Raw genomic sequence first — 14,332 nt, forward strand, 5'->3', positions numbered from 1 at the left:
GTCCCAATGTAGTAGCATCCTATAAATACATCCTTGGCAAAGGCAAACTCAGTAAATAGATTTTCTCATATATAATTCTTCAGTCTAGAAGAACATCAAGAGGAAACTCTGAGGGACAGAGACAGAGAGAGAGAGAGCTCAAGTGTTTTGCTGTAACAGGAAATAAATGTATTGCAGCTTCCAAATTTCAACAGCTACTGAAAGTTAAACTAAAATCCACATTGGCCAGTCTCAAAAGAATTGGGAAGATCATTGCGAATAGGTTCTATTTCCGGTGTCATCAAACATGTGGTAAACATCTGTTTGCAATTTGTATTATTTTCTTTGTAAGATATTTTAGTATTTTCTTCCATTTATTCTCTGATTATTTTTTCCTGAGCTAAATTATTTCCTTTGATCTGGTTTCTGACTTCCTCTTGCTAGCTGCAAGATTTCAGGAAATCTTTCCTTATTTCTGTGTGAGGAAATTTTCACATTGTGATTGCGCTGCTGAGAATGAGTTTCTAATTTCTGGGTAATTCCAGAATAAATCCACATGCACCATTTTAAGGCAGAGGACCCTGGGTTTACAATGTATCACCTTATCACAGAAACAACTATCCATATAGCATTGCCCATAAAACAGCAGTCCTTTGATTTTAAAACAAAAGTTGACTATTCAGTTTGAATGTAGTTAGTATGAGTAGTGATTGGATAGCACCACAATCAAATGTAAAAATATTCAACAAATCCTCTGTGTGTTATCTTTTCCATTGGTAAGAAGAAGCTAACATGAACATTTGTTGTTTGTAAACCTAACATCAACTGGAAACAAAATCCACTTTATTTCCTCCAATGAAGATTAAAAGTATAAAGGAGGGACCATGTAGGTTGCAGTGAGTCAGAAGATTTTCTTTCGAGCCATTATTTGAACTGAAAAGAGCTCAGGCTGATGTAAACTTTTTTTCTCTAAAGGCTGCAACAGTAGCAAAAGCATTGATCCGATGTGGTCTGCACACGTACATGGGCTCAGTGCCTATAAAGTTAAAAATCACTCAACACCAGGTTATAGTCCAACAGGTTTAATTGGAAGCACTAGTTTTCAGAGCTCTGCTTCTTCATCAGGTGGTTGTGGAGGACACAATTGTAAGACACAGAATTTGTAGCAAAAGTTAACAGTGTGATATAACTGAAATTATACATAGAAAAATACCTTAGTTGTTTGTCAAGTCTCTCATCTATTAGAATGACCATGATAGTTTCACTTCCTTCATTTGTAAATCACAAAGTGAAAGAAGTGAAACTAACATGGTCATTCTTACAGACGAGAGACTTAACAAACAATAAAGGTATTTTTCAATGTATAATTTCAGTTACATCACACTGTAAACGCTTGCTATAAATTCTGTATCTTACAATTGTGTCCTCCACAACCACCTGATGAAGGAGCAGAGCTCTGAAAACTAGTGCTTCCAATTAAACCTTTTGGACTATATCCTAGTGTTGTGTGATTTTTAACTTTGTACATCCCAGTCCAATACCGGCATCTCCAAATTATCAGTGCCTATAGTTCCAGTATCTCTCAAAGACCATCTAGGTACAACTGCTGCAGAGCAAAAGTTATAAATGGATGCTGTAGGTTGTGCTGTTTTGATCAACGGGGTGTTCATTCAACTTCTGCTCAGAGCTATACTGAATATACCACAGTATATTACTCCCGACATATTTACTATCTAAAAACACTTTTATCTGAAAACTTTGTTTACTTTTCATCAATGCCATCAATGCTTTCTTTAGCCATGTAGCTACTGCTGGATGAATTCATCTTTGTTCTCAGTCTCTTAATTGGTAACTCACGAATACTTGGTCAAATTCCATATGAAACACTTTACTGTTCTTCCTTTATCCTGTGTTATTTCTTCAGTTAACTTTATATATTTGGTCAGCATGGCCTACCTTTTAGAAATATGAATTGACAGACAAGCTTGGAAAGGCATGAATTAATTTTGTCCTGTGTTAATGAATAATCACTTACTAGCAAGTGAATGAGACCAATCAGCCCTTCATCTCTTGACTTACCCCGTCTCCTTTTTGGTTTGGGGGAAGGAGGGAAGGGTTGTCACAATTGCCCTGCTCTATGATACAATTATATTTTTCTCACAGATTCAGAAAAAAGATTGTTAGGTTTATCAAAGTGACTATACTTTCAGAAAATATTACTTTAAGATATTAACCTTGCAACAAAAATGCCTGTTATTTTTTACTCAGCATCATATGAGCCATGACTTAATTGTCATTAATCTGAACTTTGGCAGATCTGTAATATGATGAACGCACCAGCTGATGAATTCTTCACTTTTCAAGTAAGTGTAGGAATATATTTGTTCTGTGCATTTACACAGATGTCATTAAAGTCAATGTCAGTTTGTTTAAAGAAATTAAATTAAATAATTTTAAAAATTCCATTGATAAGATCTTGTTTGTCTCACAGTACTGGGTCCAAGTGTTCCACATACAGTGAATTACTTTGAGGTGTAATGGAAGTTATATATGCTCAGGCAAATAGCTATTAGGCCAGACTAATCCCAGAGAAAAAAAGTACAATTCATGCTCAGTTTGTTATTTAAATCATTTAATCTCGGGAAACACACAAGCGATCAATAAGTATTTGTAAGAAGACAAGGATTACGTTTGAGGTATAATGTACTGATGTAGGTTGAAATAGGTGTATCAGCCAGTAGAGTGGGTCAGTTCTCCGCTGTTGAACTGATAATGCCTTGGAATATTTCAGGTTTACCCTAACCACCAGGCGGACCTGTTTTTTTAACCATCCTCACAGAAGGACGCCACTTTGACAGTGTAGTAATTCATTATTGATATGCTAGTTTAGATTGCATATTCAACTCTGGAAGTGAAGCTTCAACCCATAATCTTTCAACCAAGCCCACAGAAATAGTTTACAGTTGTCACAACAAATCGGTGAATGTTTGCTTTCAACTCAAAATTTGCATTCTGCCATTGAAAGGTTGATACTAATTTGTTTTCAGCTCAAAGACTTGTTTCAAGCTCTTAGCAGGAAAGCACAGAACATTCAAATACCATTTATAGAGTCATAGAGATATACAGCACGGAAACAGACCCTTCGGTCCAACCGTCCATGCCGACCAGATATCCCAACCCAATCTAGTCCCACCTGCCAGCACCCGGCCCATATCCCTCCAAACCCTTCCTATTCATATACCCATCCAAATGCCTCTTAAATGTTGCATTTGTACCAGCCTCCACCACTTCCTCTGGCAGCTCATTCCATACACGTACCACCCTCTGTTTGAAAAAGTTGCCCCGTAGGTCTCTTTTATATCTTTCCCCTCTCACCCTAAACTTTTTCCCTCTAGTTATGGACTCCCCAACCCCAGGGAAAAGACATTGTCTATTTACCCTATCCATGCCCCTCATAATTTTGTAAACCTCTATAAGGTCACCTTCCAGGGAAAACAGCCCCAGCCTGTTCAGCCTCTCCCTGTAGCTCAGATCCTCCAACCCTGGCAACATCCTTGTAAATCTTTTCTGAACCCTTTCAAGTTTCACAACATCTTTCTAATAGGAAGGAGACCAGAATTGCTCGCAATATTCCAACAGTGGCCTAACCAATGTCCTGTACAGCCGCAACATGACCTCCCAACTCCTGTACTCCCAATACTCTGACCAATAAAGGAAAGCATACCAAACGCCTTCTTCACTATCCAATCTACCTGTGACTCCACTTTCAAGGAGCTATGAACCTCCACTCCAAGGTCTCTTTGTTCAGCAACACTCCCTAGGACCTTACCATTAAGTTTATAAGTCCTGCTAAGATTTGCTTTCCCAAAATGCAGCATCTCGCATTTATCTGAATTAAACTCCATCTGCCACTTCTCAGCCCATTGGCCCATCTGGTCAAGATCCTGTTGTAATCTGAGATAACCCCCTTCGTTGTCCGCTACACCTCCAATTTTGGTGTCATCAGCAAATATCTTTAATACATTATACACAGATCAAACTCTGTGGAGGTACAAAATTTATTTAAGAGTAGAAAGAAGTACAATGACTGTAAAGATAGTATAAATCTTCAAAATGGTGAGAGTAACGGATAACATAGATATAGATAAATTAGTTTCAAAATCAGCCTAAGTACAAAATTAAGCAGTCCCATTTTGAGTAGAAATTCTAAATATGCCTTCCCACATGGGAGCTGGGGGGACGGTGTTGGACAGGGTTGGGGAAGTGGACGGGGGGGTGGTGTTGGACAAGGTTGGGGGGGTGGGAGAGGATGAGGGAGTACGGGCAGTGTTGGATGTGGTTGGGGGTGGAGGGCGGTGTTGGACAGGGTGTGGGGTGGTGGATGGGGGCAGGAGGGGTGGCATTCAATGGTGTTGGAGCAGGGGTGTGGTTTGGGGGGCAGTGTTGGACAGGGCTGGGGGCAGGGGATGGATGGGGGCAGTGTTGGACGGCGTTGGGGCGGGGTGTGAATGGGAGGGCAGTGTTGGATGGGGTCATGGGGTGGAGATAAATTGGGGGGGCAGTTTGGACGGGGTTATGGGGCGGGGTGAATGGGAGGGCAGTGTTGGATGGGGTTGTGTGATAGGGGGGCGAATGGGGGCAGTGTTGGACAGGGTTGGGGCGGGGGTGAATGGGGTGCAGTGTTGAACAGGGTTGCGGGGTGGGGGGATGTGTTGGAGAGGGTTGTGGGGTGGGAGCGGTGTTGGATGGGGTTGCAGGGAGGGGGGAGGTGTTGGACTGGGTTGGGGCAGAGGGAAGTGTTGGATGGGTTTGGGGGGTGGGGGCGGTGTTGGACAGGGTTGGGGAAGGGGGAGGTGTTGGACGGGGTTGGGGGCGGGGGGCAGTGTTGGACAGGATTGGGGACAGGGGGCGTTGTTGGACAGGGTTGCAGGGCGGGAGCAGTGTTGGATGGGGTTGCAGGGCGGGAGCGGAGTTGGATGGGGTTGGGGTGGGGCGCAGTGTTGGACTGGGTTGGGGGGTGGTGTTGGATGGGGTTGCGGGGCATAGGGCGGTGTTGGACAGGGTTGGGGGACAGTGTTGAACAGGGTTGGGGTGGGGGTCGGTGTTGGACAGGGTTGGGGGAGGGGGAGGTGTTGGACGGGGTTGGGGGGCAGAGGGTAGTGTTGGACGATGTTGGGGGGGCGGGGGCGGTGTTGGACGGGGTTGCGGGGTGGGGGGGGCGGGGGGGCGGGGGGGGGCGATATTGGACAGGGTTGGGGAAGTGGGGCAGTGTTGGATAGGGTTTGGGGGTGGGGTTGGTGTTGGACGGTATTGGGAGGCGGGGGGGCGGTGTTGGACAGGGTTTGGGTGGGGGTCGGTGTTGGACAGTGTTGGGCGGGGTCAGTGTTGGACAGGGTTGGAAACCGGGGTGGTGTTGGATGGGTATGGGGGGGGCGGGCAGCTGTGTTGAACAGGGTTGGGGGAGGGGGTGTGGTGTTGGACGGGGTCGGGGGCGGGTGGCGGTGTTGGACAGGGTTGCGGGGAAGGGGACGGTGTTGAAGGGGGTTGGGGGCAGGGTGAGGTGTTGGACGGGGTTGCGGGGCGGGGCGGTGTTGGACAGGGTTGGGGGGCCAGGGGAGTGGTGTTGGACGGGGTTGTGGGGGAGGGGGCGGTGTTGGACGGGGTTGGGGGACAGGGGGCTCTGTTGGACGGGGTTGTGGAGGAGGGGGTGGTGTTGGACGGAGTTGGGGGGGCGGGGGCGGTGTTGGACGGGGTTGGGGGCAGGGGGAGGTGTTAGACGGGGTTGGGGGGTGGGGCAGTATTGGACGGGGTTGGGGGGCGGGGGCGGTCTTGGACTGGGTTGGGGCAGAGGGAAGTGTTGGATGGGTTTGGGGGGTTGGAGCGGTGTTGGATGGAGTTGGGGGACGGGGGTGGTGTTGGAGTGGGTTGGGGGGAGGGGTGGTGTTGAATGCGGTTGGGGGAGGTGGTGGTATTGGACGGGGTTGGGGGTAGGGGGAGGTGTTGGTCGGGGTTGGGGGCAGGGGAGGTGATGGATAGGGTTGGGGGCAGGGCAAGGTATTGGACGGATTTGGAGGCAGGGGTCGGTATTGGACGGGGTTGGGGGAGTGGGGGCAGTGTTAGTCTGTGTTGGGGGGCAGGGGGCAGTGTTGGACAGGTTTGGGGCAGGGTGGCGGTGTTGGATAGGGGTAGTGTTGGACGGGGTTGGGGGCGGGGGCGGTGTTAGACAGTGTTGGGGCGGGGGGCAGTGTTGGACAGGGTTGGAGGCGGGGGCAGTGTTGGACAGGGTTGGGGCAGGGCGCAGTGTTGGATGGGATTGGGGGGCGGGGGGTGCTGTTGGATGGGGTCGGGGGCTGGTGGTGGTGTTGGACGGGGTTGCGGGGGAGGGGGCAGGGTGAGGTGTTGGATGGGGTTGGAGGACGGGGCAGTGTTGGACGGGGTTGGGGTGAGGTGGCGGTGTTGGACGGGGTTGGGGGGCAGGGGGTGATGTTGGACGGGGTTGGGGAGGAGGGAGTGGTGTTGGACAGGGTTTGGGCGGGGGTCGGTGTTGGACAGTGTTGGGGCGGGGGGCAGTGTTGGATAGGGTTGAGGCGGGGGCAGCGTTGGACAGGTTTGGGGCGGGGGTCGGTGTTGGACGGGAGCAGTGCTAGACAGGGTTGGGGGCGGGGTCAGTGTTGGACAGGATTGGGGGGCGGGGGCAGTGTTGGACAGGTTTGGGGTGGGGGCAGTGTTGGAAGGGGGCAGTCTTGGAGAGGGTTGTGGCGGGGGGGCAGGGGGCAGTGTTGTGTGGGGTTGGGGCGGGGGGGCAGTGTTGGACAGGTTTGGGGCGGGGGTCAGTGATGGATGGGGTTGGGGAGGGGGCGGAGTTGGACAGTGTTGGGGGCAGGGGATGGTGGCGGTGTTGGACGGGGTTGGGGGGCGGGGCGGTGTTGGATGGGGTGGGGGGCGTGGGCAGTGTTGGACGGGGTGGGGTGCGGGGTCACTGTTGGACGGTGTTGGGGGGCAGTGTTGGACGGGGTTGGGGTGTGTGGGCAGTGTTGGACGGGTTTGGGGTGTGGGGACGGTGTTGGAAAGGTTTGCGGGGTGGGGGCAGTGTTGGACGGGGTGGTGGGGCGGGGGGGGCGCTGTTGGACGGGGTCGGGGCCAGGTGGCGGTTTTGGACAGGGTTGCGGGGTGTGGGCGGTGTTGGACGGGGTTGTGGGGTGGGGGGCGGTGTTGGACGGGGTTGCGGGGTGTGGGCGGTGTTGGACGGGGTTGTGGGGTGGGGGGCGGTGTTGGACTGGGTTGGGTGTAGGGGGCGGTGTTGGAAGGGTTTGGGGGTTGGGGGGAGGTGTTGGAGGGGGTTGGGGGGAGGAGGCATGTGTTGGATGCGGTTAGGGGGGAGGTGGCGGTGTTGAACTGGGTTGGGGGTAGGGGGAAGTGTTGGATGGGGTTGGGGGCAGGGGAGGTGATGGACGGGGTTGGGGGCAGGGTGAGGTATTGGACAGGTTTGGGGGGCAGGAGGAGGTATTGGACAGGGTTGGGGGGCGGGGGACAGTGTTGGACTATGTTGGAGGGCGGGGGCAGTGTTGGACAGGTTTGGGGCGGGGGCGGTGTTGAACGGGGTTGGGGGCAGGGGGGCGGTGTTGGACAGGGTTTGGGTGGGGGTCGGTGTTGGACAGTGTTGCGGCAGGGGGCAGTGTTGGACAGGTTTGGAGGCGGGGGCAGTGTTGGACAGGTTTGGGGCAGGGGGCGGTGTTGGACGGGGGCAGTGTTGGACAGGGTTGGGGTGGAGGGCAGTGTTAGATGGGATTGGGGGGCGGGGGCGGTGTTGGAAAGGTTTGCGGGGTGGGGGCAGTGTTGGACGGGGTGGGGGAGCGGGGGGCACTGTTGGATGGGTTCGGGGCAGGTGGCGGTTTTGGACGGGGTTGCAGGGTGGGGGGTGGTTTTGGACGGCGTTGCGGGGTGGGGGGTGATGTTGGACGAGGTTGTGGGGAGGTGGCGGTGTTGGATAGTGTTGGGGGGAGAGGGCGGTGTTGGGCGGGGTTGCGGGGTGGGGGATGGTGTTGGACAGGGTGGCAGGGTGGGGGCGGTGTTGGACGGGGTTAGGGTGGGGGGCGGTGTTGGACAGGGGGCAGTGCAGTGTTGGACAGGGTTGGGGCGGGCGGCAGTATTGGACGGGATTGGAGGGCGGGGGTGGTGTTGGAAACGTTTGCGGGATGGGGGCAGTGTTGGAGGGGGTGGGGACGGGGGGCGCTGTTGGACGGGGTTGGGGGCAGGTGGCGGTTTTGGTTGGGGTTGCGGGGTGGGGGGCGGTGTTGGACAGGGTTGCGGGGAGGGGGCGGTGTCGGACGGGGTTCGGGGCAGGGGGAGGTGTTAGACGGGGTTGGGGGCGGGGCGGTGTTGGACAGGGTTGGGGGCTGGAGGCGGTGTTGGATGGGTTTGGGGGGGCGGAGGTGGTGTTGGATAGGGTTGGGGGGCAGGGGTTGGTGTTGGATGGGGTTGGGGTGCGGGGGCGGTGTTGGAGGGGGTTGGGGAGTGGGCGGTGTTGGATGCGTTTGGAGGGAGGTGGCGGTGTAGGACGGGTTGGGGGAGGTGGCAGTGTTGGACGGATTCGGGCGCGGGGGCAGTGTTGGATGGGGTTAGGGGCAGGGGAGGTGTTGGATGGGGTTGGGGCAGGGGGCTGTATTGGGCGGGGTTGGGGGGCGGGGTGCGGTGTTGGACGGGACTGGGGCAGGTGGCAGTGTTGGACGGGGTTGGGGCGCGGATGGCGGTGTTGGACTGGGTTGGGGGCAGGCAGCGGGGCCGGTGTTGGATGGGGTCGGGCAGGGGACAGTGTTGGACGGGGTTGGGGTGCGGGGGGCAGTGTTCGACAGGTTTGGGGTGAGGGGCGGTGTTGGACGGGGGGCAGTGTTGGACAGATTTGGGGGGCATGGGGCAGTGTTGGACAGGGTTGGGACGGGAGCAGTGTTGGACAGGTTTGGGGTGGGGGTCGGTGTTGGACAGGGTTGGGGCAGAGGGCGGTGTTGGATGGGGTTGGGGCGGGGTGTGGTGTTGGACAGGGTTAGGGGTGGGGGGTGGTGTTGGATGGGGTTAGGGGGAGAGGGGAGGTGTTGGGTGGGGTTGTGGGGTGGGGTGGCGGTGTTGGACGGGATTGGGGGGCAGGGGCGGTGTTGGATGAGTTACGGGATGGGGGGCAGTGTTGGACAGGGTTGGGGCTGGGGGCGGTGTTAGACGGGTTTGGGGCGGGGGGCAGTGTTGGACGGGTTTGGGTCGGGGTGCGATGTTGGACAGGGTTGAGGCTGGGGGCGGTGTTGGACGGGGGGGGCAGTGTTGGACGCGGTTGGGGGCGGGGGGGCAGTGTTGGACAGATTTGGAGCGGGGTGCGGTGTTAGACGGGTTTGGGGCGGGGGGCAGTGTTGGATGGGTTTGGGGCAGGGGGCCAGGTTGGACAGGTTTGGGACAGGGGGCGGTGTTGGACAGGTTTGGGGTGGGGTGCGGTGTTGGACAGGGTTGGGTTGGGGTGCGGTGTTGGACGGGGTTGGAGCGGGGGGCAGTGTTGGACAGGTTTGGGGCAGGGGACGGTGTTGGATAGGTTTGGGGCAGGGGGCAGTGTTGGACGGGGGGTGCAGTATTGGACGGGATTGAGGGTCGGTGTTGGACGGGGTTGGGGCGGGGGGTGGTGTTTGACAGGGTTGGGTCGGGGTGCGGTGTTGGACGGGGTTGGGGGGAGGGGGCAGTGTTGGACGGGGTTGGGGCGGGAAGCGGTGTTGGATGGGGTTGGGGCGGGGGCTGGTGTTGGACGAGGTTGGGGCGGGGTGCGGTGTTAGACAGGTTTGGGGCGGGGTGCGGTGTTGGACAGGTTTGGGCCGGGGTGCGGTGTTGAATGGGGTTGGGGCGGGGGGCAGTGTTGGACAGGTTTGGGTCGGGGTGCGGTGTTGAATGGGGTTGGGGCGGGGGGCAGTGTTGGACGGGGACAGTGTTGGATAGGGTTGGGGGCGGGTGGCGGTGTTGGACAGGTTTGGGGCAGGGGGAGGTGTTGGACGGGGTTGGGGCAGGAAGCGGTGATGGACGGGGGGCAGTGTTGGACGGGGTTGGGGCGGGGGGGCGGTGTTGGACGGGGTTGGGGGTCGGTGTTCAACGGGGGCAGTATTGGATGGGGTTGGGGGCGGGAAGTGGTGTTGAATGGGTTTGGGGCAGGGGGCGGTGTTGGACGGGGTTGGGGCATGGGGCGGTGTTGGACAGGTTTGGGGCAGGGGGCGGTGTTGGACGGGGTTGGGGCATGGGGCGGTGTTGGACAGGTTTGGGGCAGGGTGCGGTGTTGGACGGGTTTGGGGCGGTGTTGGACAGGGTTGGGGCGGGGTGCAGTGTTGGACGAGGTTGGGGCACGGGACAGTGTTGGTCGGTGTTGGGGCGGGGGACGGTGTTGGACTGGATTGGGGCAGGGGACGGTGTTGGATGGAGTTGTGGGGGGCAGTGTTGTGCGGTGTTGGACAGGGTTGGGGCAGGGGGCGGTGTTGGATGTGGTTGGGGCGGGGTGTGGTGTTGGACAGGGTTGGGGCGGGGTGCGGTGTTGGATGTGGTTGGGGCGGGGTGTGGTGTTGGACAGGGTTGGGGCAGGGGGTGGTGTTGGATGTGGTTGGGGCGGGGTGTGGTGTTGGACAGGGTTGGGGCGGGGTGCGGTGTTGGACGGGGTGCAGTGTTGGACGCAGTTGGGGTCGGGGGTGGTGTTGGACGGGGTTGGGGGAAGGAGGCAGTGTTGGACGGGGTTGGGGGGGGTGCCGGTGTTGGACAGGGTTGGAGGGCGGGGTGCGGTGTTGGACGGGGTGCAGTGTTGGACGCAGTTGGGGTTGGGGGTGGTGTTGGACGGGGTTGGGGGAAGGAGGCAGTGTTGGACGGGGTTGGGGGGAGGGGGCGGTGTTGGACAGGGTTGGGGGTGGTGGGTGGTGTTGGACGGGGTTAGGGGGACGGGGCGCTGTTGGACTGGGTGGAGGGCGGGGGGATGTGTTGGATGGGGTTGCGGGAAAGGGGCGGTGATGGACAGGATTGGGGGGCCGAGGGAGATGTTGGATGGGGTTGCGGGGTGGGGGGCGGTGTTGGACAGGTTGGGGGCCGGGGCAGTGTTGGATGAGGTTGGCGGGTGGGGGGCGACGTTGAACGAGGTTGGTGGTGGTGGTCGGTATTGTACGGGGTTGCGGGGTGAGGGCAGTGTTGGACGGGGTTGGGGGGCAGTGTCGCACGGGGTTGAGGGGTGGGCGGGGGGGGCCAGAAGCAGAGGCAGGGGCTCGCACATGGTGTGCTGCTGCCTCGTCTCCTGAAAGGGTGTGGACTTAACAGAAAACTCCGAGCCCCAGAGGAAAGGCATTGAATCAATTCACCGTGTGGTGTTGGACAGGTTTGGGGCACGGGGCGGTGTTGGACAAGGTTGGGTCGGGGGGCGCTGTTGGATGGGGTTGGGGCGGGAGGTGGTGTTGGACGGGGGGGGCAGTGTTGGACAGGGTTGGGTCGGGGGGCGCTGTTGGATGGGGTTGGGGCGGGAGGTGGTGTTGGACGGGGGGGCAGTGTTGGACGGGGTTGGGGGCGGGGGGCGGTGTGGGATAGGGTTGGGGCAGGGGGCAGTATTGGACGCCGTTGGGGCGGGGTGCGGTGTTGGACAGGTTTGGGACAGGTGGGCGGTGTTGGACTGGTTTGGGGCGGGGTGTGGTGTTGGACAGGTTCGGGGCGGGTGGGCGGTATTGGACAGGTTTGGGGCGGGTGGGCGGTGTTGGACTGGTTTGGGGCGGGGTGCGGTGTTGGACAGGTTTGGGGTGGGTGGGCAGTATTGGACTGTTTTGGGGCGGAGTGCGGTGTTGGACAGGGTTGGGTCGGTGTGCGGTGTTGGACAGGGTTGGGGCGGGAGGCAGTGTTGGACAGGTTTGGGGCTGGGGCGATGTTGGACAGGTTTGGGGCAGGGTGCGGTGTTGGACGGGGTTGGGGCGGGGGGCGGTGTTGGATGGGGTTGGAGCGGTGGGCGGTGTTGGACAGGGTTGGGTCGGGGTGCGGTGTTGGACGGGGTTTGGTGGAGGGGGCGGTGTTTGATGGGTGGCAGTGTTGGATGGGATTGGGGGCGGGGAGCGGTGTTGGATGGGGTTGGGGTGGGGGGTGGTGTTGGATGGGGTTGGGGCGTGGGGCGGTCTTGGACAGGTTTGGGGCGGGGTGTGGTGTTGGATAGGGTTGGGCCGGGGTGCGGTGTTGGATGGGGTTGGGGCGGGGGGGGCGGTGTTGGACGGGGCACAGTGTTGGATGGGGTTGGGGCGGGGGCGGGGGCGGTGTTGGACAGGTTTGGGGCGGGGGGGCGGTGTTGGACGGGGTTGGGGGGTGATGGGAGGTGTTGGACGGGGTTGTGGGGTGGGGGACAGGGTTGGACAGGGTTGGGGCAGGGTGCGGTGTTGGACAGGGTTGGGGCAGGGGCCGGTGTTGGACAGGGTATGGGCGGGGTGCGGTGTTGGACGGGATTGGGGCAGGGGGCGGTGTTGGACGGGGTTGGGGCGGGGTGCGGTGTTGGACAGGGTTGGGGCGGGGTGAGGTGTTGGACTGGGTTGGGGCAGGGTGTGGTGTTGGACAGGGTTGGGGCAGGGTGTGGTGTTGGACAGGGTTGGGGCAGGGTGTGGTGTTGGACAGGGTTGGGGCGGGGTGCGGTGTTAGATGGGATTGGTGAGTGGGATGCGGTGTTGGACAGGGTTGAGGCAGGTGTTGGTGTTGGACAGGGTTGGGGCGGGGTGCGATGTTGGACAGGGTTGGGGCAGGGTGCGATGTTGAACGGGGTTGGGCGGCAGGGTGCGGGGGGTGGTGTTGGACGGGGTTGGGGGAAGGGGGCAGTGTTGGACGGGGTTGGGGGAGGGGGCGGTGTTGGACGGGGTTGGGGGTGGGGGCGGTGTTGGACAGGGTTGGAGGTGGGGGGCGGTGTTGTACAGGGTTGCGGGGTTCGGGCGGTGTTGGACGGGTTGGGTGCGGGGTGCGGTGTTGGACGGGGTTGTGGGGTGAGGGTGGTGTTGGACAGGTTTGGGTGCGGGGGGCGGTGTTGGATGGGGTTGGGTGCAGGAAGCGGTGTTGGACGGGGTTGGGGGCGGTGTTGGACGGGGTTGGGGGGAAGGGGTGGTGTTGGACAGGGTTGAAGAGTGGGGGAAGGCGTTGGACGGGATTGCGGTGTGGGGGGCAGTGTTGGACAGGTTGGGGGCCGGGAGCGATGTTGGACAAGGTTGGGGGGTGGGGTGGGGGGTGTTGGATGAGGTTGGGGGTGGTGGGTGGTGTTGGACTGGGTTGGGGGGGTGGGATGTGGTGTTGTACGGGTATGATGGGTGAGGGCGGTTTTGGTCGGGATTGGGTGCAGGGGGCGGTGTTGGACGGGGTTGGGGGGGTGGAGGGTGGTGTTGGACGGGTGCGGGGGGGCAGTGTTGGACGGGGTTGGGGAGCGGTGTTGGACGGGGTTGGGGGGTGGAGGGCGGTGTTGGACGGGGTTGGGGGGCGGTGTTGGGGGTTGGGCGGGGGGTGGCAGAAGGGGAGACAGGGGCTCGCGCATGGTGTGCTGCTGCCTCATCTCCTGAAAGGGAGTGGACTTAACAGAAAACTCCGAGCCCCAGAGGAAAGGCATTGAATCAATTCACCGAATAATCATTTATCCGAATGAAATAGTGCCCGCCCATCACGATTGGATAATCGAGGTTCCCCATTGTATTCGGTTGGGAACATTAGCACGTCCAAATTTTGATTCTGTGCCAGTTCTGAACTTATCAATGGCTTCATTGAATTAGTGAAAGTGAAATTGAAATTGTAGCAAACATTTCAACATTTATTGTTTGCTTTATTACAGCATTTTCTTCACTTTGAAATAAATATAAATTACGTTAATATTTCTGCCGTACAAGTAACTAACTTTAACTGGCAGCGAGTTGGCATACAGTAACTGATGAACATGTTAGTGCACATGATTATTTTTTCTTGGTTTATTGTACTAGATCCCTTATACACTTATGGTATAGATTGATTTATTAATTTAGATTTTCACTGTACTTATTTCTCAATTTTTATTGTTTGCACTCCTGTCTGCACAACCATTTGTTAATTCTGTCTTTTGATAGAAAGAACCTGTGGATGAAACTGGCTGGATTATAAAAAATGTTTTGTCATTGCCGATTGTGAATAAGAAAGAAGAGATAGTGGGAATAGCTACATTTTACAACAGGAAAGATGGGAAGCCGTTTGATGAGTACGATGAACAGATCACCGAAGTAGGTAACACGCAGGATGGTTCAGAAGGTCGTGGTGACTATTTTATTGGTTGAGGTCAGGAGCATATTTTCTTATTGTGCCCGCCCCTCTAACTCCTCTGCCCCCACCC

The 14,332-nt window shown here is 57.1% G+C and overlaps 1 protein-coding gene across 6 annotated transcripts in view; it reads left to right on the forward strand.

Moving 5' to 3' along the window:
- pde6c (phosphodiesterase 6C, cGMP-specific, cone, alpha prime) overlaps positions 1 to 14,332 on the forward strand; it is a 49,332-nt gene that overhangs the window by 13,786 nt on the left and 21,214 nt on the right. For 5 of the 6 annotated variants that reach the window (XM_072557744.1, XM_072557745.1, XM_072557747.1 and 2 more), the window contains exons 8-9: positions 2,295 to 2,342; positions 14,073 to 14,222. In XM_072557744.1, the coding sequence (XP_072413845.1) occupies positions 2,295 to 2,342; positions 14,073 to 14,222 (198 nt within the window). Of the gene's footprint in view, positions 1 to 239; positions 292 to 2,294; positions 2,343 to 14,072; positions 14,223 to 14,332 lie in introns of those variants that run through there. The other variant, XM_072557750.1, reaches the window with a different exon arrangement.

This window comes from Chiloscyllium punctatum, chromosome 38 (genome assembly GCF_047496795.1).
Source record: "Chiloscyllium punctatum isolate Juve2018m chromosome 38, sChiPun1.3, whole genome shotgun sequence".
In the NCBI taxonomy this organism is placed as follows: domain Eukaryota; kingdom Metazoa; phylum Chordata; class Chondrichthyes; order Orectolobiformes; family Hemiscylliidae; genus Chiloscyllium; species Chiloscyllium punctatum.